The 27,333-nt window shown below is 37.9% G+C and overlaps 1 protein-coding gene across 1 annotated transcript in view; it reads left to right on the plus strand.

Moving 5' to 3' along the window:
- The window catches only part of SUCLG2 (succinate-CoA ligase GDP-forming subunit beta), a 114,384-nt gene that overhangs the window by 60,737 nt on the left and 26,314 nt on the right, over positions 1 to 27,333 (plus strand). The window contains exons 7-9 of the mRNA XM_013180341.3: positions 1,501 to 1,597; positions 5,256 to 5,417; positions 6,731 to 6,873. Coding sequence (XP_013035795.3) covers positions 1,501 to 1,597; positions 5,256 to 5,417; positions 6,731 to 6,873 — 402 coding nt within the window. The remainder of the gene's footprint in view (positions 1 to 1,500; positions 1,598 to 5,255; positions 5,418 to 6,730; positions 6,874 to 27,333) is intronic.

Consider the following 27,333-nt stretch of genomic DNA (forward strand, 5'->3'; position numbering starts at 1 on the left):
TCAAAACCACTGAGAATGCTTGAGCTGATAATAACTTTTCAGCAGGGAAGACTTCATAAGCAATTTGTATGCTCCTTCCAAAGTATAACTCTTTAAAGAGTCTTAGGCGTGTTGGTCGGAAGGGACCGCTGGAGGTCAGCTGGTGCAGTCTGCAGCTCAAATTGGGGCCTAGTGAAATTTTTTTTTCTAATGTTCAGTTTGAACCTCCCCAACCCACAGCTTGTGACTGTTGTATCTTTTTTGTATTGTCTGCCTCCAGTGAGAAGTGTTCAGTTCCTCATCTTTGTAGCTGTTCTTCACCATAGTTATAGGCTGCTGTTGCATTGACCCTCAGCATCCTCTTCACCAGAGTACACGAGCCCAGCTCTCTCAGCCTCCCATTGTGGGTCATGTGTTGTAGGCCCAGAGCCATTTGGGGAGCCCTCTACGTAGCCCTGTCCACTTTCTCCACATCACTTTGTCTGGGAGTGTGGGACCCAAAACTGGACGTAGCACTCCAGGTGCAGCCTTGTCATCGCTGAGTCGAAGGGAGTAGGGACATTCCTCAACCTGCCACTCATGTCCTTCCTGATGTAGTGCTGCATTGGGGTTGAGTCTTTTCAATCGTAATGTTTTCTCTTAGGCATGAAATTGTGGGAGAAAATTGACTTCTGATTTTTATTCTCATTCACTTTGCTAATACGAGAAGTCCCAAATACTTTTGGTTTGTATACTTCAGTTAAATGATCAGTAATGAAAGAACAAATTTGAAGGGTTCTTTATTAGGATACTTCTTCATCTGCAAACTCATTTCAGCTAATAGCTTGTCACTGTGTAATGAACCAAAGAGAATTTTTTTATGCAAGTTCATGTTGCTGTTGTTGAAGGCTAAACTGTTCTTTTAATGGAAGAATGTCATATGAACAAGTGATTTGGTCGTTTATAGTCAGTCACAATATTTTGGCCCCAAACCATCACTGGGAGAGAGATGGCGAGGAGCAATAAGGAACAAGCAAGAGTATACTTTAGGGAATAAACGAGCAGGCTTCTGACATAATTTCTTCAAGAAAACATTTGATTGATGTAGGAAGGAGGAACGTATATGTTTTTTCTATAGTCACTTGTGTGCACATAGTGCTTTATGGTTTCTGGATTTAGACTGATTAACGTGTATGCAACTTAGATCTCAGCATATTGGAGAACGTGTCATTATGAACTGTTAGGCACTTTTAAAATTAAAGTTGTCTGTACTAATCGTGCTGTTTATTTTGTAGAAAATCTCCAGTTCATGTAGTCTTTAAATGAATGCTTACTAAATGTTATGCAGTATCATATTGCCACATTATAGTTATTTTAGATAGTATGTAAATATGATTAAGAAAACGGAAATAAAAGCTGTAATTATGTAGAGCTAGTGCAATTTAATACTTTAACAATAATCAATAATGGTTTACCTTTGCCTTGAAAACATTAACTTTTATTTTTCTGTGTGGTAACTGTAAATCGCTTGATCAAATTTAGGCAGCAGATCAAATTAAGAAGCTGTATAATCTTTTCTTGAAAATTGATGCCACTCAGGTTGAAGTGAATCCCTTTGGTGAAACTCCAGAAGGGCAAGGTAAGAAATTAAAGAGTTATAATGCCTTCATTTGTTTCCTTTATTTATGCAAGCTATAAATTAAATTGTATGAAAGGCTGTAGCAGCAGCTTTGCATTAATTTCATTTTGTAATGTAATTTAAGCAATATTCATAAATATTCCCACGGCAGATTTTACATTTCAATACCTTTTGTTATTTCATCCAAATACTGAAAGTATCAGCTTCTACATGTTATGCGTGGTGAGAAACAGCAACATTCTCTGCTCTATTTGTATGAAGTTGTTTTTTCTTATTATTTTTATTTTATTTTATTGTTAATGCTGCTAGAATTATGGAAATTGTGGAGAAAGAAACTTGTTATTTTAGATTCGTAAACATATGCACTCATGATTTAAACTTAGCTATGACTGCAACATAACAGAGCACAGGAGAAATTCCAGCTGGAACTGACACTTGGCTACATCCTTTGGGAAGAAAAAGGTTAATTGATCTGTTTCTACCATGAATACAGGTCCAAGAAAGTATAGGGTAAATAAAAGGAATTTTATTTAGCATTTACGTTGTTCTGCTAGTTAGTTTTCCAGAAACTAAGCAGCCCTCTCTGCTCATTTGAGGCACCGTAATAACGTGCGCATTGAATCAATAGTTTCTGCATTGTAAACCTCACTCAGCTTAATAAATGTGAGTCAAATTCTCACCAGCTAATTCTAACTTTGTTGGTTCTTATCCAATTTGTGAAACATGTACTGGGAGACAAACAAAAAGCCCTGCTGTTGACCAGTACAGTTCTATAATAGAGGCTGCATTTTAAATAGAAATGGAAAAGTTTGCCTTCAGAGCCCAATAAGTTGTTATTTTTCCCTGCTATCTATGTAGATCCATTAGCCTCATTAGAACCAGTTGGGAATGAGATGAGAAGGACATTTCCATATTGTGTTGTACAGTAAAGTTAAAGCACAACAATGACATAGTGCCTTGTAAAATTAATAGTCTGAATTTTCAAGTGCAACACATGATACTTATTTTTACCATTTGAGGATGAATGAGACCTTTAAAATAGGTTCAACAAAATAGCTGGAATATTCCTGCAGGTGATGTTTATCACTTCAAAACAAATCATTGAGGACATGTCTGGCCAACACAGAAGGGAAATTGATAGGCTAGTAGGGCAAGTGAAGGAAGGAATGATTAGCAATGAGAGGAAACAAAACTTTTGGTCCTAAAAGATGATGTACAGGACCACAGTGACAGTAAATTTGAACCCTTGCTTGAGACAGCACTGTGGAAAAAGTGAACTGATTTGGTTAAGTTGCCAAATTAGCTTTTCTTGAATGGCTATTGATAGTAAGCAGGGCATAATTTGAAAGATGATGGTGGGAGTTTTTATGCTCCTTTCATCCTTTTCTATAAGGATTCTTCCTATGTGTTTTGCATCCAGGAAGCTGAGGAGCAGAAACAGAGAAGGTTTCAAGCTGTGAAAGCCATCTTACTGGCAGACATACACAGATAGCATCCTGTGCTCTTTTTTTTTTTTTCCTAGCAGTTTCTCCATTTGAAGTGTCTTAAAGAAGAATAAAGATAAAACAAATGGAAGAACATTTCAGTAGCTTAATGCAGTTATTTCTAATGATAAAATAAGTCTATACAAAGACCATTATTCCTGTCAAAGTAATGGTTAAGATGGATTTATTTCTTGCTGTGCTTTCTGTTTTTCACTTGTGCGAATTTCCATTAGAAAATGCATTGTCTTATGTATTTTCTTTTGTTTAATTCTGTCTCAAATTCCTTTTGTTAACACTCTGGGGTCAAAAGCCTGTAACTGCCAGTTTCTTTGTTGGTTTTTTTTTTTTTTGGTTTGTTTGTTCTCAATGTAAGCTGTTGAATTGGCAGATGACATAAATCCTACACTGCTAACAAAACCAACAGAAATACTCCATGAATATGTGTTGGAGCTTTCTTTGATATTTGTTCAGAAGAAAAATTCATTTGTAAAATCTATCATGCATGTAACAATGTGCTTTTGCTAGTGAAAATGGTTTGATAAGTATTACTAGGTGTTTTTTCTGCTACTTTGTACAGCATGGTCTTTGTTAAAGATGAATGTTCCGTAGAAATGAGATTCTATTACTGTGTCATTGAGGATGTTCATGTCTAAGGTAAACTTAGGGTTCTGAAAATGCATTTTTTTCCCTAGTTTTGAGTTGTTTTAGCATTTTAAGGAAGTGAAAGCTTGAAGAGGAAAAGTGGTACAGGTCTTGGTTTGTTGTTAACAAAAACTGGCTGCAAGGTATGTCTCCTTTTGGCAGTTTTCCACACAGTGAGTTGCAAGGCAAGATCTAGACTCTTTCAATAGAGATTTATTATATGTGAAAACTCATGAATAGTTTTCTAAAACTGAAGTTGTGAAACTAAATTTGCTCCTGTTTTAATTTAATCTGGTATTGGCTACAAGTCAAAGGTATTTAAAAAGAAAGGAAAGCAAAACAAACAACAACAACAATTGAGACTCTGTCTTTTGCATGCTTAGATATTTTCTCCAAAGTTAAGCAGTTGTATCTTTCCACTGAAAAAATATTGTGTGTTCAGTTATTTTAATTGATGGGTATCTGTATCAAATTTTCTTTTTTTGTTATTGGCTTCTAATTACAGAGGTACGTACGGTGCCCATGAGTAGGTGCACACATACCATGTATGTATTTCAAAGCAATACGAATCAAAGTACAACAGAAAGGAAAGCTGTACTAGATTCTGAATGCAGCATTGAAAGGCATTTAGATCTGACTGGTTTGCTTTGAGAAATCAATTAGGCTGCGGTTAGTAATTATCTGAATCTAGTACAACCCAAATTACTTAAATAGTAAAATGATAAGTATATAGTCTTGTATTTACTTAAAACATTTTAATCTAATGAGATGTTTGCTTATGCAAGCCCATGAAAATAATGAGTTAGTAAATAGGCAAATAACCAGTTTACTCTACGTGCATTTCTATTACTGTTTGGTTTTATATGATTATTATGCCTACTAGCTAGTCTTTGGTATTTATTATTTAATATAGCCAGGTGTAGCTATTTTTAAACTTGTTTTTGCAACCATAATGGATGTTGACATAAAAATCATGTTTTGATAATTTTTTTATGTATATTGTTTTAAAGTTGTTTTAATCTAGGTCTTTGGGAAATGTGTGAATAGCTCATACTATTAAAAATTAAAAATATGGCTAAGGAGAAAAACTTCATACTACTCACCTATAAATATGAGTGCGTGTTACCAAACATTGCTTTGGATTGCTAGTCTGTTATCTTTTATATCTGCTGACTTTCCGAAATATTGAGAGTAGACTGTCTTACGAAATTCCTGCAGATCACCTCTCCAAATCATAAAACCAATGTTCATAACTTAGGGGCACTTTGTTTAAAGCAAGCATAGAAGACCGTCCCATGACAAAGGCATCTTGCTGTATAGTGTGGAGGCACTTGCTCTACCTTTTCTTAGTATAGGATTTAAGAAAAGCTTACCCTTTTTGTGCTGGAATCAGTGCAGGAGCTTCATCATCAAACCCTAAGGACCTCTTTCCCCCTCCATCCTGTAGTAGTCAGCAATAACAGTAATATTTCAGAAGCTCTGTCTAACTGTAATTTCTAAATGCCTATATGTTTTATATTTTTTTTCTTTAGTGGTTTGCTTTGATGCCAAGATAAACTTTGATGACAATGCAGAATTTAGGCAAAAAGAAATATTTGCCATGGATGACAAGTCTGAAAATGAGCCTATAGAGAATGAAGCTGCCAAATATGACTTAAAATATATAGGACTGGATGGAAATATTGCTTGCTTTGGTAAGAACAAATAAATCCAAAAAAAGCATTTGAAGACAAATTCATACTTGTTCAATGTATAGACTTTGTTGAAATTCTGACATTCAATCCACCTGCGATGCCAGTTCATTTCGCTGAGGCTGTCTGCCCTTCCACAAGTTCTTGCAGGACTGAAACAAATTGTGTTGAAGATGTGGTTAAGGCTGCAGCACGCAGACAGGGCATATGGGTTGTCAAAGAGAAGACAGACTGAATGGGGAGCCTTTGGGGTTTCTATGTTTTGAACTTTTAAGCTGATTCAATTGATCTTTCCAGTAAATAAAACACAAAGAGACATTAAAATTTGATTAGTTTTCAGAAATGTGTTTATGTTACTTAGAAGGCACTTTGAAAGCTTGCGTGTAAAAACAAGATATTCCCTCTTACGAATAAATATCAAACTTCATTTCCCTTTAAGAGAAGTTTCTGAAAAAGTTGCTTGGTTATTAAAAGGAAAATAACATTTATTATTTTATTTTTCTGAAGTTTCTGTAAGATAGAAATTAATCTTGGGTTTAGAAGAGACAACAAAAACATGACTTGTTTTAGAAAATGTCCAGAGTTCATGTTGCTTAAATGTGTGCTCCAAACATGAATCTAGAAGATACTGATAATGCATTACAGTTGATTCAGTGAGTAGCAGTGAGATTTTCACATGAACGTAAAAAAAAAAAGGCATAATTACAGTAATTTTTATTGTTGTTATTACTGCTATTAGTGTTCGGTATTACATATCTTTGAATTACAGATGACATAGAAGCCTTACTTTGCCCATCAGGGAAAATATATGGGGGACAAATAATTCTTATCTACTTTTGCTAGCTTAGAAGATGTTTGTGCCTATGGGAGTGCTTTTAGACTGGTGCAAACACAGAACAGAAGGCAGTTTTAGGAGTGGCTGATACTTGTCCCCAGAATTTAGTTGTCTGTTTTACAGTAATGCAAATCATGATCTATTGTTATCACAATAGACAGAGGGGAACTCATAATGGGATCACTGTTTCCAGAATTTTCTCACTTCATTCCAGAAGTTTTTGTATTTCCCCAGCTTCCATTGCAGTGCTCATACACGCCTAGTGGAAGGTGCATTTATAAGTCCTAAAACTGATACGACCATAAAGAATCCTAAATGTTTGGTGTGTATGCAACTGATTTTAAACTATGTATTGCTATGGATATCCTTGAATAGGCACTGAACCATTGAGAAATATTTGCGTAACATTTTGGGCCTTATTAACGTGGTTGCTCTGATAGGTTGTTAATCCTTTTCACAAATCAGATGTTTCCAATTACAGTGAATGGAGCTGGTCTTGCAATGGCAACTTGTGATATAATATCCTTGAACGGTGGAAAGCCAGCCAACTTCCTGGATCTCGGTGGAGGTGTGAAAGAAGCACAGGTGTATCAAGCATTCAAACTGCTGACTGCTGATCCAAAGGTAAAATAATAATAATAAAATAAATTGGTTTAGGACAGGAAGCTTCCCTGTGCAATACAGTTGTGTTATAGATCTATGTATATAGTATGCTGAAAATACAGCTAACAGTGTAAAGATAGAGGATGAGTTATTAAAGGAACGGTTGGAAAAGAAAATGATTTCACTGAGCCAATGGATCGACTTTTCAGTTCCTAATGCACACGTAGGTTTGCTAGTCAGCCTTCAGCGGGCACTTTTTCAAGGCAGTTCAACAAAGAAATGCAGGTGTGGTATTGTTGGGCATCGCAGTGCTGACCTTTGAGCATCTGACTCCTTAAGGGGAATTTGTGAGGATACTAAGATGCTTAAAATGTAATTCCTAACAGTGTAGTGCCACAGTAAGTCAGAAGGAAAATTCGAGTTAAGCAAAACATTAATTCCTTGAGGTTTCTACAATATCTGATTGTATGCTACAGGATATTCAGTGTTTAATTAACATTCACAGGCTGCTATCCTATCCTGGGGCACTCTTTCTTCTGCAGATGGAGGTGCAGTTTCTCTTGTCTTGAACAGGACAAGACTTGAGCCTGTGTGTGATGAGCAGTAGTTGTTTCTAGAGATGCATGTCAGTGTGCTGAGGTCATTGGTCCCTGCTTGCAGACAAGCAGAATCGCTACTGAGAGAATATTGATCAGGTGTAGGCACTGGAGTGGTGCCAGCTGACCAGCCTTGCCAATGTGGAGTTATGCTTTTGTGTAGCTGGTACCGAAGTTGCCATAGATTTTTCTTTTACTAATGAAAATCTGTCAAAGGGCTTTGGCCATCTCCTGCACCTAAGCATCTCTAGTGAAGTCCCAATTTCAACATTTTACTTTTTTGTGGATCTCCCTCTTTTTTTTTTTCTTTTCTTGTGCTTCCATCCCCTTTCCTTACTTTTAATGTGTGTATAATATAAACCCATCTAAGTACCACCTTTGTATGAAAATTGCATCACTGTAATTATATATCCTGGGCAGCGATAAGTGACAAAATAGAATTTTCCAAATAGAGGGGGATATTGTTTGTAACAACATTTCAAGGAAGCAACATTTCAAAGAAGAATCCAGAATAAAATCTACAATACAAAATAAGCTCGTATAGATTTTATATTGAAAACCCTTAGCAGTTGCAACTCTTCTTGTATGTTTTTAAGGTATGTAGTACTTTGATGCCTCAACTTTACTAGTAGAGAGTCATCTACTAGAGAGTAATTTACAAGATTTCAAACATTTTTCGTGGATCTTTTTACACTTCCATAGACCTGAGTAGTGCTGACCTTCTGTTTGTAGAAGTCTAGGTTTATGCTGTTCCCAAGACCCTCAGGAAGAGAATTTATTTTCTAATTCTACTTAGTGATCTTACAGACTTCAAATTACTAACATGTCTAAAAGAACATAGACCTGAAGAAGTCAAGAAGCAAGATATCCTGCCTAGGGCAGAAGGGAGGAGGCAGGATGGGACTTGAGATACATTCTGGAATATATGATAGTTTCCTTCATTGTCTAATGCTAGTAGACACTTATACTTGCGTTCATTTGTGTGAGTTCTGCGTTGCATGCTTGGTATGATAATCAAGGTTTGGCTGAGATGTAATTTAGTTCTGAAACTTGTATTAGTGGTGGAGAAGCAAGTGTGGTAAAGTCTTGGATACACAACTTAGCTGATGATTATCACTATGCTAAATAAGTTTTTTGTCTGCTACAGCACAAACAGCAGGTATTAATTTTGGTGATTAAAAATGAGTTTAAACAATCTTAAAAAGAAAAAAGGACATTTCAGTAGCTCTCAGCTATATGATATCTACATATCCAACATTTGACTTGTGAATGCATCCTCCTTCTATTCTATATTCTCCTATTTAACACTAGCAGCTTTAACTAGGGATAGTGAAGCTGTGCTAGTTGGGACAGTGGGGGCAAAGCAAAAGGTAGAATGGAAGAGACCTGAAATAGTCACTTATGCTTGTGTCTACATAGGCAACTATAGTTATGCCATTCCTGTCTTTATGACTGGCCCAAAATGTAGAAGGCTTAGCCTAAATGCAGCATAACTCATTCCTCATTCATTTGTTGCCTCCTGTCTCTTCCTTTTGAATGCCTTTTCTGATTGTGTTTTTTTTCCACACCTTTTCTACACAGGAAAAAATCACAGAACAGCCCTGTTGCATTTCTTTTCTGTTTGTTCTCTGTATTGCGCTTCAGGATGAAGGGTGAGGATGATTGCTGAGAGTCCCACTGGACTCTTCTATTTGGAGTGGTGCAGGGGAAGGAGGGTGCTTCTGAAAGCTTTCTGCTCTAGGAATGTAGCTCACAGCAAACTGGGATGTACGTACACAAGTGACAGCATTGTCAGCTGCAGACACTGCATTTTTTGTGGAGATTTATTGCCATTGTCCATTTTTAAATTATTAACTAGTTATTCTGAGTCTAGCCCTGGACATGTCCAGTCGTACCACAGCTCTTATTGCTGAGAGGCTTGCCAGGTTTAAAAAAGTCATTTCTGAAGTGGTTGTCATCAGCCCTTTCAATTCAAGCACTTTTACCTTATTTTATGTCATTGTGATCATCAGCTATACTGTTTCATTCGCACTTCAGGTGAAAAATGTCTCTTAATGGTAGTTGAAGGATATATACAAAATGAAATTAGGATTCGTGAAGGTATGCTGATATCCCAGGATGTAATAGGAGACTAACAACGCTGGCAGTTGTACCCGGCTAACATCAAAGCACTCGTAGCTTTTCTTACTGCTCTGCAGTTGAAAGTTAATGTATGCTTACAAACTGTTAAAAAATAAGCATTCTATGTTTTGTTTCGTTCTGATCAGAAAACATGATAAATGCCCATTATTTCCTCTTTCCATGTACTGTGTCCATTAGTTACATAAGATAATTGAATGAATCCTCTCTTGTCTTAACTAATGCTAGGTTTTCAGTCCCGTAAGTCAGTCTAATTGCTATGTTGTCTAATGTCGCATTCACAGTTTGTATCTGGTCAGTAATTTCCCTGTGACCTGTAACCTGATTCCCACTTTATTTGAGAATATAAAAACTTACTCTGGGGAACTCTGAAGCCAATTAATTGTTGTCAAGGTCTCCAAAAACATGGGGCTTCTAATGGGTGAGTAAACAAGCTACCAGTCTGCAGGGCTCTAGTATGGAGGAGCACTGATTCTAGTTCCACCGAAATACAGCACTGGCAGAATTAAGGACATTGCAAGACAAGAAATCTTCCAGAAGGAAATGTTCAACTGTTGCACTTTGAAATACATTTTTCTCTCTCTCTAGTTGTCTTTAATACAAAATAGACATTTTAAAGTAAAAAAAAAAATCAAATAAAATACAGGCATGCCGTGATTTCATTTAGTAAAGCTAGGGGATACCATTTGTGAGAAAGCTGAAGATGTTTGATGGTTTGCTTTTGGTTTAATCTGGCTGTTGTCAGTGTCTATAATTCTTTAAAAAAGAAAAAAAGTTTGTTGCAAAAGGTTACCCACTGGCTTTTGAATGGAAATGCTGTCTTTGGAGTCAGTGACCCTTTTATACTCTGCTGGTCTTGTTTGCAGTCTGCTATATCCAATCCTTCCTAGGTCAGACAGGTCGTTGCAATGGCTCTGAATTCCTTTCTTTTCACAGTCTAAATTCCAGGCTTTTTTTTTCTTTCCGTACTGTCTTCTTTCTCTGAGTTTGTGCAGTGTCTGCTCTGGCAGAAGATGGAATGCTTTTCCCTCTTTTCAGTTAGGCTCGGGAACAGGGAAGATGACTGGATTTGGGGTGTTGGAGCTGCTGGGGGTTACCATACAACTGTTTGTAGGATTCAATAGTTTCCAAAACGCTAAAGCTGAAAAAAGTCTTCTCAATAAATCTGCTGTCCAGGACCCTGAAGCTCAGTCACCATCTCAGCTCTCTGCTTTGGCCTGGAGCTGTCCAACAAACACTGACACTCCTAAATTACCCCCAGATTCTTCTCTCAACTTTTTTAATACGCATTGTAGGGAGCGGAGTCTTCATGGCAAGTTTCACATGTCAGCCTGGCTGAATCATGATTTTGAAGACCTTAGTGAGTATGGGAGCCCATAATGAGTAGGCTCCTGGTGGGATGTATTTGGTGACGACAGGCAAAACCCAGAAGCATCTTAGCAACAACTTGAAGCAAGTCACATCCTCTGCCTTTCTCTCCCATACTACTGTAATAGAATAAAGGTAATACTGTATGAGTTACTGGTATAGGAGAGTTGCCCATTAATGCTCTCATAAATCTTATGTACACTTCAGATGTGTGGCCTAGGCATGGCTACATAGACTTTTTTCATGTTTTTGGCTGCACAGCATCCCTGTCCTTATTTGTTTCTTCTCCCTACTGAAATACAGGAGCTTAAAGGCCAAAATTGTTTGTTGTTTTTGTTCTTCCACCTAAAGCTCCTTTGATATTCTTTTGACACCTGTCCTTGATGATGCTACCAAATTGGTTTATCAAATCAATTGCTGTTAACAAGAGTTTGTTTGTCATATAGGAAAAAAAAAATATTGACAGAATGAAAAACGTTTCTCTGGAAAATATACTCTGTAGTGACATCTGTTAACTCATATCCAGGGAATAATTAATATCAAACACACACACAACCTTTTTTCCCTGTAGCCATTCCTTAGTCCAAATTCAGATTATTGTTTACTAAATGTGGATTATGCATTCTTATTCCTGTCACTTCGCTTTGCCCATTTGCTTATGTCAGATGCATCTTTCTGTCCACCTCGGTGATGGGAAAAGTAATGGCACTGATGTGTCTTGCCATTAAGTGGCGTGTGAAGCAGAGGTCTCAGGGCTTTTATTTTCCAGACATCCGAGAGTGAAGAGAATTCTGAAAGAGGGTATCATTAAATCATAATTTTGCAATTCAGTTATTTTCCAGCTGTGCTTGGTGTGAAAGTAATACAGCTTATCCATCCTTATTATATAAGACATTTTTATGACTAGCTTATCCTTTTGGCTTGAGGGATTTTTAGTATTAGTTTTCTTAACGTTGCAGTCTGTTATGTGGCAACAGAAGGCATAACTCTCTACTAAGAGAAAAGGTTTGTGATACTCTTTTCTCAGGCTTCAGAAATTGAAGGAGAAAAAAAAAAAAAGGCTGCCTTTTGTAAACTGTTTGGTCTTAATTTTGAGTGAATGAATTCCAAACTAATTGGGTGAACTAGTTCAGTTTAGACAATCCAGAAAGTCTGCGAGCATTCAGGCAGCTTGGAGCGTAGTGACTGTCCTGGGGTGTTACTGCCCTCTTTGCTCTCACTCTACAACTTGAAACAAAGACTGGCTCCCAGTTTTAGGGGAAAAGGATCTTTTGAGTATGGTTTCCAACTATGCTTGACTATAAGGCAGGGATTTTGTCCTGGAAATGATGCAAAAATCTGTCTTATTTCGTGAGTCTGTGCCTAGCGTTTGACTGTTGTGTTATAAACCTAAGCCAAAAAGGGGTTTTGGCAGTGAACCTTTTCTTAGGAGCTGCCAGGTGCCTGTTCTGTTCCCAAACAATTGCTCCATGCAGCATGCCCACCGAGGCGTCGCTTCGGACAGTCTTTGGGTAGTGCAAAGAGACCGGCAGAAGAAGAGGGGAATGTTGTCACAGGGTGTTCCTGGTCTAGGACTGGGCATTGAGACACTATGATGACACCAAGTAAAAATAAAAACTAATATCAGCAGCCAAGTTGTGAGTGCAGGCAGTTTGCACAGCTGTTTAATGCGATCTGCAGAATGTCTATTGCGCTATTTGTCATGCCAATCAGTCAGAATTGTCAAGTCTGACTCATCTATGAAGAGTTGCAGCTTGAACATCAAAAGCAGCATCCAGAAACAAAGAAACAGCTAATTTGATTTTCTTCTAGGGTTGCCTTGGCCTGTTGCTGAGAGTGGTTAGTGGTGGTGTTACTCGTGGTACTTCTGTGTGGATGAGAGGAGAGTGCTTTGGGGAGTGGGAAGGGGAGGGCTATTAAGCTTTAAAAGTCACAAGTAGGAAATAGTTCAGAGGCTTAACAATATAAAAATTAAAATGGCTACACTTGCAGCGACAGGAAGCCTTGCCATAGAGCACAGGCTGGTTGTTAATAGTTTGTCATGCACTTTCTGTATTTCACTTCTAACTGCCAGTAGTAGATTTCTCAATATTGTGAGAATACAAAGCCAAAAATCAGTAGGATCAGGCAACCTTCTCTCTATCACACATGCACCCTAGGTCAGTGTGTATATAGTGGTAAAGAAAAAAAAATGAAATGTAAATAGCATTCAGTTATAGACGTATAATAGTGTTAGCATTGGATTTGTTTGAATTGTCAGATTGCATGTCATTTCAGATAATGCAGAGGAACCCTATTCTTACATAGTCATTAGGAATCTTCTTGCTTTCTCATTCAAATATCATACACCCTTTACACACTTCATTACCCAGCTCTTCTTTACACAGCATGAAAAGTCTTTATGCCTTGTGTGTTTTTCTGATTCACACAAGAGGGTGAAGCATTGTATGCTGTTTTGAGTACTCTAAAAACTGTAGCTGAAGAGTTATTGTAGTGAAAAATGTCTTTGTGTTATAGGCTACATGCCAACAGTGCTAGACCTCTGTGGTAGTGGAAGCAATTCCGAAAATTGGAACTGTGACCAGAATTCTGTTGCTTTTATCCAAGCTAGAGCACCAGCTGGCATGCCGACTTCAACTGAAACCATCACTCTCCTTCCTCTCCTCCCCTCTCCCGCATTCCCCATGAGCACTCTGTAGGTTTTCCTTTCAGTGCTCTATCTACGAGGCCCAAGTTCAGAACTCAAAGGACCCAGTAGTTCTGCAGGTGCTTACTGCAAGTGCAGTGTTCACAGCTCTGAAGAGCACTCGTAGCTCCAGACAGGTGTCCAGAAATGCTGGAGCTTGAGTTTAGTGGGTCCTGCTGAGAAAAAAAAAAAAAAAAAAAAGTGCTATGGAAATGATAAAAGTTATAACTGTTCCTTTACTGCTTATTGCATAGCCATATCCTAGTGGCAGCTTTGTATTCAGCATTGTTCTTGTATAAATGAAATATTAAATTTTAAAAAAGAAAGTTGTAGTCAATAAACCTGTAGTCAATAAAATGTTGGTTTTGTGTTGAGATTTTGACATTTGTGTAAGGTGATGTCTAATAAATTATTGATATATCACAGTTTTCAGAAGCTGGATTTTACTGTCGTCTTAATGTTTTTGCCTAATAGCATGTAGAGAGTCCTTTTAACCGTTAGTTAACCCAGGTAGTCAGCCCAGTGTTGGAGGTTAATGTCAGTTGTGGTAAGGCAAGATGTAGTAAGGTTACAAAGGAGCAAAGTTAAGTTAGTTGTTCTGAAAATTGCCCAGCAGAAAAGGTGATTGAGTCCGTCAGCAGTTTACGTAAGGAGCTTACAGGTTATACAACCATTTGAGAACTGCCTCAAACAAAAACTTAGCCTGGGTTTTTCAGGAAGAGTAGATTCTGCCTTGGGTCCAATGGCTGGACTTCAGGTTTCTTTTCCTCTTTCAGATAACAGATCTAAATCTAAAGTTCTGATTAGTAGCTTTACATGGGCAATAATGCTTTGGCTTTTTAAGCCTTTGAAAGTTTAAGTTTACTATCACAGGGTGACAGTTTGTAGACGTGGAAAAGACCTATCAGAGCTCAAACATCTGGTAAAGCTGGGAAAGGTTGAAGAAGACATAATGTATTTTCTGCATCAATAATTTGTTCAAATACTGTGCCTTTAATGGAGAATATTGAGCACATCCATCTGCAAAGTACTAACACTCATAGTTCTTTTACAGAAACTATAGGGTTTGGGCTTATTGGGGTCATTTAGGACTTTTCCCATATTTCTATTAGTGCTACGTTGGAGAGAAAATACAGGCCAATAGAATTTGAGCAAGGATTTCTTCTAACGTGTCTTTGCAATTTCACAGGTATTAATTTAAAGTGGCTAGTCATCTTTTAGAGCACTTAAAGTATTGAAAAAGCATTCTTTCATTTCACTTAAGCATTTTTAAAGACTTATAGCATATTGCCGATATTTATTAAAATGTGAGGACAAATATGCATTTTTTAAATGGTTAGAGTTTTCTTGATTTATTATCAAGAGTAATATATTTTTTAGGGGCATGTGTATTATTGAGTCCTAAGTAATTGGTATGTAAATATACTTTAACATGACTGCCATTATTTGTTGACACTGACAAGTTGAGTGCCTTTTGGCATTTTGAAGTTGGCTATAATGAATCTTAAAAGCTGGATATGAAAATATACTTATTAAGCAAGAGAAAAACTTGCAGAGATTTTGTAACCTCTTATACAGAATAGGCAAAATTTACAAGCATTGCCTTTAAAGGGAAATAATGAAAAAATTTGTGAAGGGACCACAATAGAAATGTAGCCGTTAGGTTTGGATGGATCTGTGGTGAAGGAGGCGGGAGAGATCTATCTAAACAACTTCCACACTGGCAAATGAGACGTGTTTCGTTCAACTGGTGGATGGCTTTATATTCGGTCACTTGAATATTTTTTTTCCAATTTTGTGTGCCAATTACCTTCTTCTGTAATGGTGTCTCTTCTGAAATAAGTACAGAGGAGCAGAAGCTTTCAGCTCCTCAGAAAACAGTCTGCCTTACCCTTTTTAAGATAGTTGCTATGTGATCAAGATTTTTTATATTTTTGTGCTTGTTCTGAGCTACATTTCATGAGTGATCAGGGTGATAAAGTGTTTTTAAGGGCTTCTTCCTCCATGGAGGATTGGGACTTTTCTGAGGAACCCTTTGATGAGCCAGTATGTCTGTGGTGGGAAGCGTTTGAGTTAAGACAATTACATGGTAATGAATTGATTATACTTATCTCTTATTTCAGTGTCATAGCGGTGTATTACTTGTCTCACCTCAAATCCAGGCCTAAAGCCAAGAAAGGGCAGTGGATTCAGGTAGTAAGGTGGCAGGAACCCCTTGAGCTGGAAAATGCCCACTGCTGGGGTTGGTGGAACAGCAGTGGTGGAATTGGATAGCCGTACACTGTTACTCTAGGTCTGTTATTTTAACTGTCAGTATTAGAAATATTGGATTAGTATGATGACTGAGGTTTATAACACTGGGGAAAGTCTTCTATTACTTAAACAAGAGAAATCTTCGTCTTGAAAACTTTGCAGTGTCACCTGTAATTGCCAAATGCCTGATATCACATCAAGCATGTGGAATATAACGTGCAGTTATGTTTGTGGGTGTTAGTATTGCCTAGTTAAAGGAAACGCCATGCATAATACATTAGAAAGGTGTTTAATCCTTTACTGTACTTTACAAATTGATTTTGAAATTTTGAAAATTTGTGTGACTCATTTTACAATTAGGATAAAAAGGGAAGATATTTTGGGAGTCTCGATCTGGTAATTCATCTTGGTGAGATGAGTAGTTTATTATGAATCTATTTAGAGATTGTCTAGCATACAGAGTAATGAAAGAATAATCATTTCATAATACAAGTACGAAATAATGTATTAAAAATTTTAGTTTCCCTACTTAAGCTTCTTTGTAGAGAAAATTGCATTTTATTACTCATTATTTTTAAGTGGTTTGAGGTGTTATGGCTGTTTATGAAAGTGTTTGTTCTTTCCCATCAAAAAGAAGAAATCTAATCACCTCACCTCCATCTGTTCCTGATAGAAACAGGCCTAGATGATGAACTGTATATTTCAAGTAGGTGCTTTTAGCCATTTATATTGGGTAGAACACGCTCTTCTTCTGACAGTGAAATGGATATCAACTGTTTTTACTTATAATTTCTGAAGTACCCTTGATGGATGGAGTACAGATAGAGCACAGGTTAGGTGAAGAATAAGACTAATTTTAGCACATATCACCTTTTTTATCTCAAAAATTTAAAGACCATTTTCCCCATCATAAAATTATCTTCTAAAGACTAAAGAATAAAGATCGTAGTAAGATTTTTAGTGTAAAGGTAAGCCTATGCTAAAGGAAAAAAAAAGAAAGGTAGGGGAATGTGAAGCAGTGTTTTTTTGTTTTTTAAATGAGCTTTTTGTCTTTTGTCTCTAAGCTGAAAAAGTGACCTAATACTGCTGTGCCCAGTTCAGTGACGTGGTTATTCGGAAAGAAGGGAAAATCATGTGAATAAATACAGATGTATTACTTGTCTCTGTTGTGACAGTTGCGCTGTGGTTTGCATCCTAATACAGGAAACAGATTATGATAGGTGATGCTGGTCTATATTACTATTAATCCCATATGCCATCTGAAATGTCTGGCATAGTGATGTGACTGAGAATAATGTGCAGGTCTGGAAGGTATATAGCTTTTGAAACTATTGGCATTTTTTTAGGAAAAAGATCTGTTAGAACATCCACCCATTTCTATGTAAATGGGTTTTTGAGATACAGTGCATCTTATAGTTTCTGTATTCCAGTGTGTATGCTTTTTTTATACATAATTTTGAGATAGGAAATGTATTTTTCAGAAGTATGTGAACTTTGGTTTTGGAGCAGTATGCACTCTGTGTTTCCAATCAGAAGGATGTATTTAATTATATTCGAATAAGAAAAAGTATTCCTTGGCCTGTGTTCATCCATTCATTTGCATAGCTGAGCACAGAATGATGAAAAAGCTTTGGAAGAGACAAAAATTATTTGAAATATGGCTTAATGAAAGAGGGAAAAGCTATTTCTTTCCTTTGAATCTGTTTTTTTCAGGTGAGACTGAATTATTTCACAACTTCATTATTCATGCTCCAATTCAAGAAGATATTTAAACCTGTTTCAGATTTTAATATTTTATTATCTATTATTCTGAGTGGATGGATAAAGCTGAAATAAATTAGTCTATTCACTTTTAAAGCTTGTCATGTGCTTAAGTGCTTGGCAAATCAAGTCCACATCTACCGCAAATGGGTACTTACTCTTGTTGCTAGAAGTTTAGCTTCATCTTCTGATAGAAAAACTATACTGTATAGGAAGATGAATATCTGGCCTCAAAATATGTGGTCTGTGTTTTATCCTTCAATATTTAACTGTACTAGGCAGTCCCTACAAGAGGGTGTTTTCTTTAGAGTAGTATTTTTTCTTAATTTTACATCTCACTGTAGCAAATCACGTGTATAAATGGCAACGTGAGTGTGTATCTGTGTAGATATGTGTTGCTGCTGGTTACACAAGTTGTGTGCAAATGCGCACAACCTATTCCATTTGCACTGTTGAGTGTTGCTGTACTTTAGATGCCATTTACAGTTATTTAAGGGTAAGCCTGAACAGCCATAAGAGCTGCCGAGCACCAGATGTGCATTCCCCAGGAGCACGGAGGAGAAGGAGCACTCTGCTGCTGCCAACGAGTTGTCCATGGCAGAGGATGGCAGAGCATTGGCCAAGAGTCTCCGAGTGCCTCAGTGCAGGCGACACAGCAGACCTTCCACCAGTGCCATCAGATGGCATTTCTCCGTGGATGACATTTGGGCTGACCATGTAAGCCAACATTCACTTTACCAGAAAAGGGAATGAAATCTGTTGTGCCAACTCATGCCAGATTGAGCTGTATTTACAAATAGGCTACAGCTGAAAATGCCATTAAGCAAAAGTTAACATACAGCTCTGTTGTTTCACAGAGTAGTGCCAGCTTCGTGATTAAAGCAGGAGCCTTCGCGTAAACTGTGGATGCATGGTAGATTTGGAATTAATAATAATAATAGCGGAAAAGAGTAAAAGCATCTCATTAGGAAAATAGATGGCACACATGCTTATATGATGTAGACAAGATTAAAACCTGAAAATGCTGAGAATTTCTTTTCCTTAACTAAATCTTGATGAAGTCACCCTCCCAGAACACTGTTATATTCCTGTAACTGGCAAAAAGAAAAAAAAAAAATCAATTATTGGGTAGAAATGAATGAATGTGCAGAGTCAATATTTTATAGTAGGCGGTGAAAGTTGAATGCCTGATGCCCGGCAAATCATTTGATTTAAAGGTTTGGGACTGCAATGCTTGACTTCTCAAGAAGAAATATAAAAGAGCAAATTACTATTTGCTGGAAAGTCACAGAAACCTTATCAGAATTGTTTAGTTCCTGCTGCTCCCTGGAGGTTTTCCTCTTCAACCACTGATTGAGTATATGTTCTCTGAATTGTGAAGGATTTGTCTTTAATCAAAAATTTATGGGGCCCTATACAGTTGTCTTGTTTTTGTGCGTGTGTGTGCTAGTTAGAGGAGCATCTCCAATAGGCTTTTGTTTTCACTTAGTCTTACAAACTATGTAAGTAATTGTACTGAAAAGGTAAAATAAAAGTGATTTAAACTATGATAGTGCCTACATTTCAGCAATGTTAGCTTATCTCCCTTAATAATGTTAAAAATCTGTTTCACTTCAGTAGGAAAACAGATGAGTTCAGCCTTTCCCCTTGCAGAGGAACAGATTTTCCCTTAACTGACCACTGCAGTTTTAGGCTTTTTATCAAAGAACTTCCTTCCTCTGTGTGTAGTATGAGTGGTTAGCGCAGTCATTCGCTTGTGAGAAGGGAAATGAGGTCTTGGGCAGTTTGAGTTTTATCTAAGTTAATACTTTTGTTTGCACCCTCCTTCCCAGGGTGTGCACCGGTGCTCATCCAGCAGCACAGTGAACAAGCCCAGGGGGATATGTTGGCAAGACCAAACCTGTAAAAACAGAAATAGATTGGGTGCCGAAACTGGCTCATTGCTAGGACCGATGAGCAGCTCCTGGAGGCTGGTGCTGGGTTAGGTAAGCTTCAGTCCTTCAAGGAAACTACTTTCAGTAGTATGTTGTTTGACATAACCTTATCCAGAAGGAATTTGGTTCATTAAGGAAAACTAATGATGCCATATTGTTGTTGGAGATGATAATTTATATGTAGAAATCATCTAGCGTTAGGCTGTCCAGCAAGAAAACCAATTACGCAGCCATTGCGAGGCTATGACTAGACTTGAGTGCTGATTAAAACAGGCTTCCTTTCTTCACTTCATAAATCACAGGTAGTCTGTGTGCTGGGAGTTTTGATTCAGGTCCAAGAAAAAAAATGAATTTTGTGTGTGTGAATATATTAACATATTTAATGTCTTCAGAAAAAACAACAGAATTAAGCATTAATTCTAGAGAGAAATCTCCTGCAGTTCACTCTGCTTTGTGATCAAATGTGTTGTACTCTTCCACTCTGACACCTGACTTGATAATTCATTTATTTGTGAGGCTTGCTGATTTCAAGCAGCGTGTTTTACTATAGAGGACTTGGTTATGATCATGATGAAGAGCTAGTCACCAAACCTGCATTATTCATAGTTTACATTTAAAACCATAGGAGCAACTTTAACACCAATTTGTTCGCAGCAGCCAGTAGTATTAGTGGCATGCTAGTATTGGTGCTGCCATCCCGTACTGAGAGGCCTGCTTTTCGTGTCTGTGATTACGTGGATCGCTAGCAATACGGGATCATCCCAGTGGGCCAAGAAGAGCTTGTCCACCATTGAATTCTCAGGTGCAGCATCTTGGTGTATAAATCAAAGCTGCTCTACTGTTGCACCAACTTGATGATCAAAAAGCTAGCCCCAGTGTCGAATGTAATTGCGTGGTGGATAAAAGAGCATGAAGTACTTTTGTGCTATTTAGGCAACAGTGGTCATGACTACTCAAGTGCTTGCATTATTCCCTGAACTTGGTGTAAGGCCAATTGTCTCTCTCTCAAAGTCCCTCATTTTCCCACTTCTTATAGTCACTGGTACCATAATACTACAAGAGAAGTCTCAATACAACTCTCAGCAGAGGAAGATGGTATTCTGACTTCCCATTACTCCTGACGAATCAAGTGCTGTGTTTGTGGTGTGTTTTTTCTCTCATAAGAGAAGAGATGAAAACTTCCTAGTGAGAATAATTGCATTATCTCAGTTCATTCTCTGTTTCTGATGTACTTTTATCAACTGATTTTTTTTTTCAAAATAAAATGCCTGAAATTAATTACTATAATGTAAAAGAAAACGCTGGTTTCATCCATTTTCCTCTCCCCAGCTGCATTATATGTACTCAGGCAATTTTTTTGGTTACTTTGGGGAACTGTATTCACAGAAAGTGAGGAGTAGTTTTGGAAGTCAGATTTTTACATTCCCTCCGAACACTGGGGAGGAGGGGTTGGTTGGGCTTTTTTAAAAAGCATTTGTCAGGCCGGAACAGCTCTAGAGGCTTTAAGTAAAGCGCTGATTGCCCTGTCAGTCAGGGCACGGAGGAACGTGGAACTTCACAGATTGATGCTTGACAGAATAATTAGAAAACTGTCACTTGAAGTAACCACTCTGGTGTTCCCTAAAGAAACGTGCCCATGCCAAATGTGTGCTGTCCAAATCTAGAGGTTAAATGTTCAGTAAGACAAAACATAGCATGTCACCAGAGAAAATTACTTCCAACATGCTGTGGAAGTGATGCTCCTGAAGCCCCTAAACAATGACTGCACGGTTTATTGAACTTACCTGCTTTGATCTTGCTCGTGTATTCAAGAGCTTTTCAGCCCTGAACTATGGGTTTAACGTAGCAAGGCACCAAGGCATTATCTAATGCTTCAGGTAACACAGGGTCTTGAAGGGTTTGAGGCAAAAGCACTTAAAGCTCTAACAATGTTTTCCAGTTCTGTAAAGGTTTTGCAGCAATTCTCCGAGTGTTTCCAAGTACCTTTCAGTAGCGCGAGCAGAGGCAGCTACAGCCACAACTTCCTTCTTAATTGCTGGCCTGTAAGGAAGCTTGGGTGGGTTTTTCTCTTTTGGGCTGCTCTGGAGGTTGGTCTGGGGAGTGCAGGAGAGGGGTCGTGACGTTTCAGTGTGGTTTGGTTTTCATTTGTGTTAGTGCTACATCGCCTGCGTGGGGGCGTATCAGAGAAATGCCTGATTCGCAGCGTGGCGTTCAAGGGACAATGGACGTTTACAGAGTTAGTATTTTACTGAGCTGCTTATAGATCCTTTATGTAGTAAATATAAAGGATAATTTGAGATTGGAGTTGGAGGCATACATTTCCCTATTAATTTGGAATATTACAGGAACATGTGCTTTATTTTGTCACTCTGAAGCTTAAGATCAGTTCATACGTGATTGTGGTTCCCTGATTACTTGTTAACTCTAGGGCTGAGTCTTGGATCTTGCAATTCTCTTGGTAGAGGAAAACCCGCTTGAGTAAGTTTGAATGAGTGAGTTATGGACACTTGGGCTGCATTTCGCAACCTTGGTTCTGGGGCTGCTGAGTCTGTATTTCCAATGGATTCGTCAATCAGAAGCAGAGGTGTCTTTTCCTTGAATGCTAGAGGTATTGAAGGTCACTGCTTCTATGGATTTAACTAAGCATAATTTTCAAATTTCTTTTTTCAGCATTATAGATGAAATTTCAAAGCTGTCACAGGAAGAGATTTATTTCCATGAGCAGTCAAGGTCTGATTCTCCTCACAATGAAATATTTCTGTTAGTTACACAACTCCTGGTACTAGTGTTAGTAGGGTTTTTTTTTGCATTCCCCTAACTACAATCAGATTATGTTTTTAATACCTGCTCAGTTCTTTCTTGTGCAGAGTGAACTAAACATTTTTTTTACCACAGGTATGCAGTTTTGTACATGCATGTATACCCAGTCTTTAGCAGTGTTCACATAACTGTGAATTTTAAAGGTAAATACTACATGCTGGCATTGTGACAGTTTGGGAACCTGGGGTTTGTTTTCACAAACTATAGATTCCTCTCTGGTTTTATTTTCCAAATAGTATTTATGACTGTAATTTTTGTGGTGTTTTTACAGCTTCAGTTTTCCAGAAGAAAACTAGCAGAGACCATAAAGTAGGGCCACCAAGAAACTATTAAAAATGCCTTGGTGAAAGTCTGGGGTTCCAGCCACCTTGCTAACCTGGTAGGATTCCTGTGGTCACAGCAGCACATCTTGGAAAATCTGAGCAGGAGGACAAGAGGAGGGGTCTCATACCTTTCTGGAACAATTGGAGTAATTTCATTCAGAACAGAAAAGCCAGCAGGAGGAGATGAGACGAGGGGAATCTGGTTCTTGGGATTTAGGACTGAAGGCAGAGGGCCTGTTGGATGCAGGACATGCCTCATGCCTAAGGTGATATGCTAGGACAGAATCCTTTGTTTTGGGGTGTGTATAAGAGGTCCAACTTCTACTAACCTGATGTCATGTCACAGAGATGGAAATTTTTGAGCTGGCTGCCTTCAGGGGGAAGGGACAAGGTTTCTCCTTAGGCTGGTTGCAGTACAATGCAGCACTGGCTGTCCACTAGGTAAAGGTAGTTGGTGTAGCCACAGGTATATCATACATTTCAGTACAGTTTTTTTTGTTTTGTTTTGTTTTTACTTCAGATTTCAAAATAATACATAAACTAAGTTTTCACTGACGCACCTCCTCACGCGCTGCATCAGTGACAGAATTGTTTCTATAGAAACTGAGTTCCTCAGAAGATCAAAATCATAAAGCTTAAACCAAATTAATTGTATGAAATAAAATGTGATGGTGCATACGCTATATCTTTATGATTATTGTTGCTCCTGGAGGGAAATCCGCGCAGCACACATGTATCTCTGGCACCCCTAAGAGATGTCACTCCAAGCTCACAACAGTTAAATCTTTATAGGTTCCCATACCATCACTTACTAATTTTTATTCTTTTTTCCCATCACTCATACCAGTTTTTTGTGTATGTTTCATACACGTTTTTATCGTGACAATCTCAAGTAAACTCCCCTTATCTTGCTGCTATTTTCCAGCCCAGAGTTTTTTCCAGCCCTTCCTACGCTGTTAAATTTTTTTAAAGGAGGTGATGAATTTTGATTGCAGTTGGTAAATAAATGAATAGGGAGAACTTTTATTTCTTATCCTTTTAAGCCATTCCCATGTAGGTTTTGATAAATTAGACCTGGCATAAATCCCTTCGTTTTCTCACTCTGTAAAACTTCTGTGTCTGAATAAAACAAAGAGAGCATCAAAAGGGAGGGGGTGAAAAGGTTATGGGTAAGTGTTTGGGGAGAAAAAAAAGAAAAAAGAAAAAAAGACCTCAGTTACTGAGGCAAAACCATTGCATAGTCTTGCCCGCACTTATTTCCTTTGACTCATTTTGGATATTACTTTTCTTAGAGTTAATATTTTATGGTTAATCTCTTTGTAGCTTTTATTGCAGAAAGCAAGAGATAAATTTCTCTCTGTGCTTATTAATTTTCTATCATTTTTTCCTCAGTCAACACGCTATGTTTCTGCCTTATCTTAAACGCAAGCTTTCTCAGCGCTGGAGTAAATTTTCTAATTGAATACATCCAGTTGGCATTCTAATAGCTTGTCAATTTGCACGTTGTCTGACAGCTAGCCCTGTTGCCTTCACAACTAATGCTAGTTGAGTGCCAGTATAAATGAGTATGATAATAGGCCGATATTATGTCTAGTCTTCTCCTAAATGTAATGTCAACATTTTTCTGAATTGTGGTGTTTTCCTCAAAGAAAAATGATTGAGAAATAATGAAATCTTGCTTTGTTTGTCATACGTAGACACAACCCTACAGAGATTTTTTCTTTTTCTTTTGAACGTCAGAGAATTCAAGTTGTGAGTGCTTTGTAAAACAGGTCTTATTAGCCAGAGTATGACAATAGGAAAAGAATGTAAACTTTGATGTCCATTCAAAACACGAAGAGAATGAAAAAGAAAAAGGCAAAGGCTGCCCTTTAGATGATTGATAGGCTGTCTAGAACAGGTACAGTCTAAATTAGACGCATTTGGATAATTGACCTTCTGAATGAATATAGATTAAATTTGATGATGTTACCATTTGAATAAAGACATCTGCTTTTGCTTTATTTTTTCTGGTTTGTTCTGTTGGAATCCAGAGATGATTAAGTAAGTACTTCGTCATGTATCATAACTTTCCAAAAAAATGATACGTGGTTTGGAGGAAAAGTTCTTACAGGCTGTACCACTTTGGTGTACAAAGTATTTCCATGTGAGCATTGAGTTTATTGGGCCATTGGAAAAGATTTCTAATTGTTTACATCTCAGTACTGAATTGAAGCCCTGGCTGAAATCAAGGTCTTTTACACAGAATCCTGCTGTAAAGGGATTTTCCTTTTCCTTAGCATCCTGGTTTAAACAGGTGAAGCAGGAAAAGAGAAAGGTCTCTGGAAGCATCATGACTGTTCCAAAGTCACACAAATCTCAGTGGCAGAGCCTGCATTAGAAGCCGGATCGTGTGGCTTTGAGTTGTGCCGTGCCACCTCTTCTGGACCACATGGTCTTCTAATGCACGATGTAACTGGTGCTGAGTTTTGGGGTAGAAAGTTTAAAAAGTACATGTATACATATTTATATTGGTATCAAAAATCAATGCCATCTTCAGCAGCAGCGTGGAGTAATAGTAGTTCCTCTATGTTGTGATTTTTCCTGAGGCAGAAAGAAACTAATAAAAACTGTTCTCATTATATTTTTTTTTTTGCTGACATGCTGGCTGAAGAAGGTTGGATATCAGTATTTTGTCAGGAACTTTAGTGAACTGACAGGAAAGGAGATGTTATTTATTAGTGTCTAAAACAAATAAATGCAAATAAACGCAAATAAATACTACTGTTTTGCAAAGCTGAGGAGAATCCCTATAAAGCGAAGTCACTTTCATTTCATTTCATCTGTCTGGTTTGTTGAAATAGTGGCCTGTGAAGAGAAAAAGGTTACTTTTTGAGATTTAATGCCGTGAAAATTTACAGGCTTGATGCTTAAGCAGTAATAAGTGGAGCATTAAGGCATTTCTGGGGATTAATGACTGGCTGGGAGGAGTTGATGGCTCAGAGAATAGCTAAGGACCATTAACCTCCACTGGTCATTAATCTTGGAAGACTGCCTTGAATGCTGAGGTCATTATTGCTATTAGAAAATAAATATTTGAGGAGGGGAAGAGAGGAAGGATCATACATACTTCTAAAATACATGGTTTGAATGGCTTAGTAGCTACCTCGTGTCTATTGCATGTCATGCTAGGTGAACAGTCACTAGCAGTATTAATCTACAAGCTTAATAATAGTTTTGATTTCCACTGCTTATGTTGCTTTCATTATATTCACTAATTCAGGCTATAACATCGGGATAAATACAGCCTCAGAAATGTGAATGTAATGTGTGCAGCTGCATGGTTAGAGAACAGGCCACTAACAGTGCTTCCGACTTTGCTTTCACGCTTAAATGGGATGTCGTGGCTGCCACTAAATACCCTTTCTTCTGCAGATTCCCCGTTCTCTGTTTAGGCACACGGTGCATGCATGTGTCTCGTTCCCCTGACCCTGTCAAGGGATGAATCTTTCCTGGTCTTCAGCAATGGTGTTCTCTACATTTCTTTTGCAGAATAGTATGGTGTAGCATTTTATTGCCAGCTAGTCGGGCTGGCTCTGTATATGAAAAGACCTAAAAGTGGCCTTCTGTCTCTCAAATACAAGTGAAAATCAAGCTGGTAATGCTGCTGCTCTTTGCAATTTGTGACCTTCAGCTGCAAGCCACAGAACAGCATCACCTGGAATAGCAGATGCACAGTGTTAACTGGAAACAGATATTTCTAGCAACCTCCAAAATGCAGCGCTTTTACACGCTGTTTGTACAGCGTTTACAACATGAGTATTTTGCATCCTTACCACACTTTGCCCTAATAAAGGGGAACACCAGCTGAAAATCAGTTTATCTTTGTTAAGGTTGTAATGCATAGTGTTACTAAACTGAGTGAACAAAACATTTGTTATTTTTTTCATCTGTTTCAATCCATTCAGCATAGCTTTTTGTAGATGCTTAATTTATTTTCTAGGTTAAACTTCCCTCCTCTCAAGTTCTCCCATCACAATGAGCTGTCAAGGGAGCAGCTCATGGATATACTGGTGATCAGTCATCTGTTCTTTGCATATATAGGTTACTGCTGCTTTTAGTGTTCCTCGGGATGATGCTATGTCACTCTCTTACTCTCAGCACCATAAATTACTTGTGACTTCGTAAATGCTATGTTTTGCCAAGATTTTCAGTTCACTTGAAAGCGTGCGTTCCTCTGTATTAGGTACCACCTTCAGGACAATGTGTCCAACCTTCTAGGACTACTGAAGGTCAGCAGAAGCAGTTGGAGGGATATCTTTTGATATTAGGCATACTTACCCCTGCTAAAAAGTGGAAAACCCTTTGCTCACATCCAGCACTTGCTTCAGTCAATGGAAGATTCTCTTTGGATTCTGGGAAGCTGCAGAGGAGGTTTTGGAGTGGCAGATAGAAGATAATGTGTCTCATTGTATCTTTGTCTCAGTTGAGGAAGCACCTGCTGTATGCTCCAGTCAGTAGGTATTCACTCACCAGGAACGTTTAGGTAAAATAAGAGACAGGATGCTCGAGGCATGTATGAAGAAGGGTCACCTAAGATATAACCTTTACGGTGTTATCTT

This window comes from Anser cygnoides, chromosome 10 (genome assembly GCF_040182565.1).
Source record: "Anser cygnoides isolate HZ-2024a breed goose chromosome 10, Taihu_goose_T2T_genome, whole genome shotgun sequence".
In the NCBI taxonomy this organism is placed as follows: domain Eukaryota; kingdom Metazoa; phylum Chordata; class Aves; order Anseriformes; family Anatidae; genus Anser; species Anser cygnoides.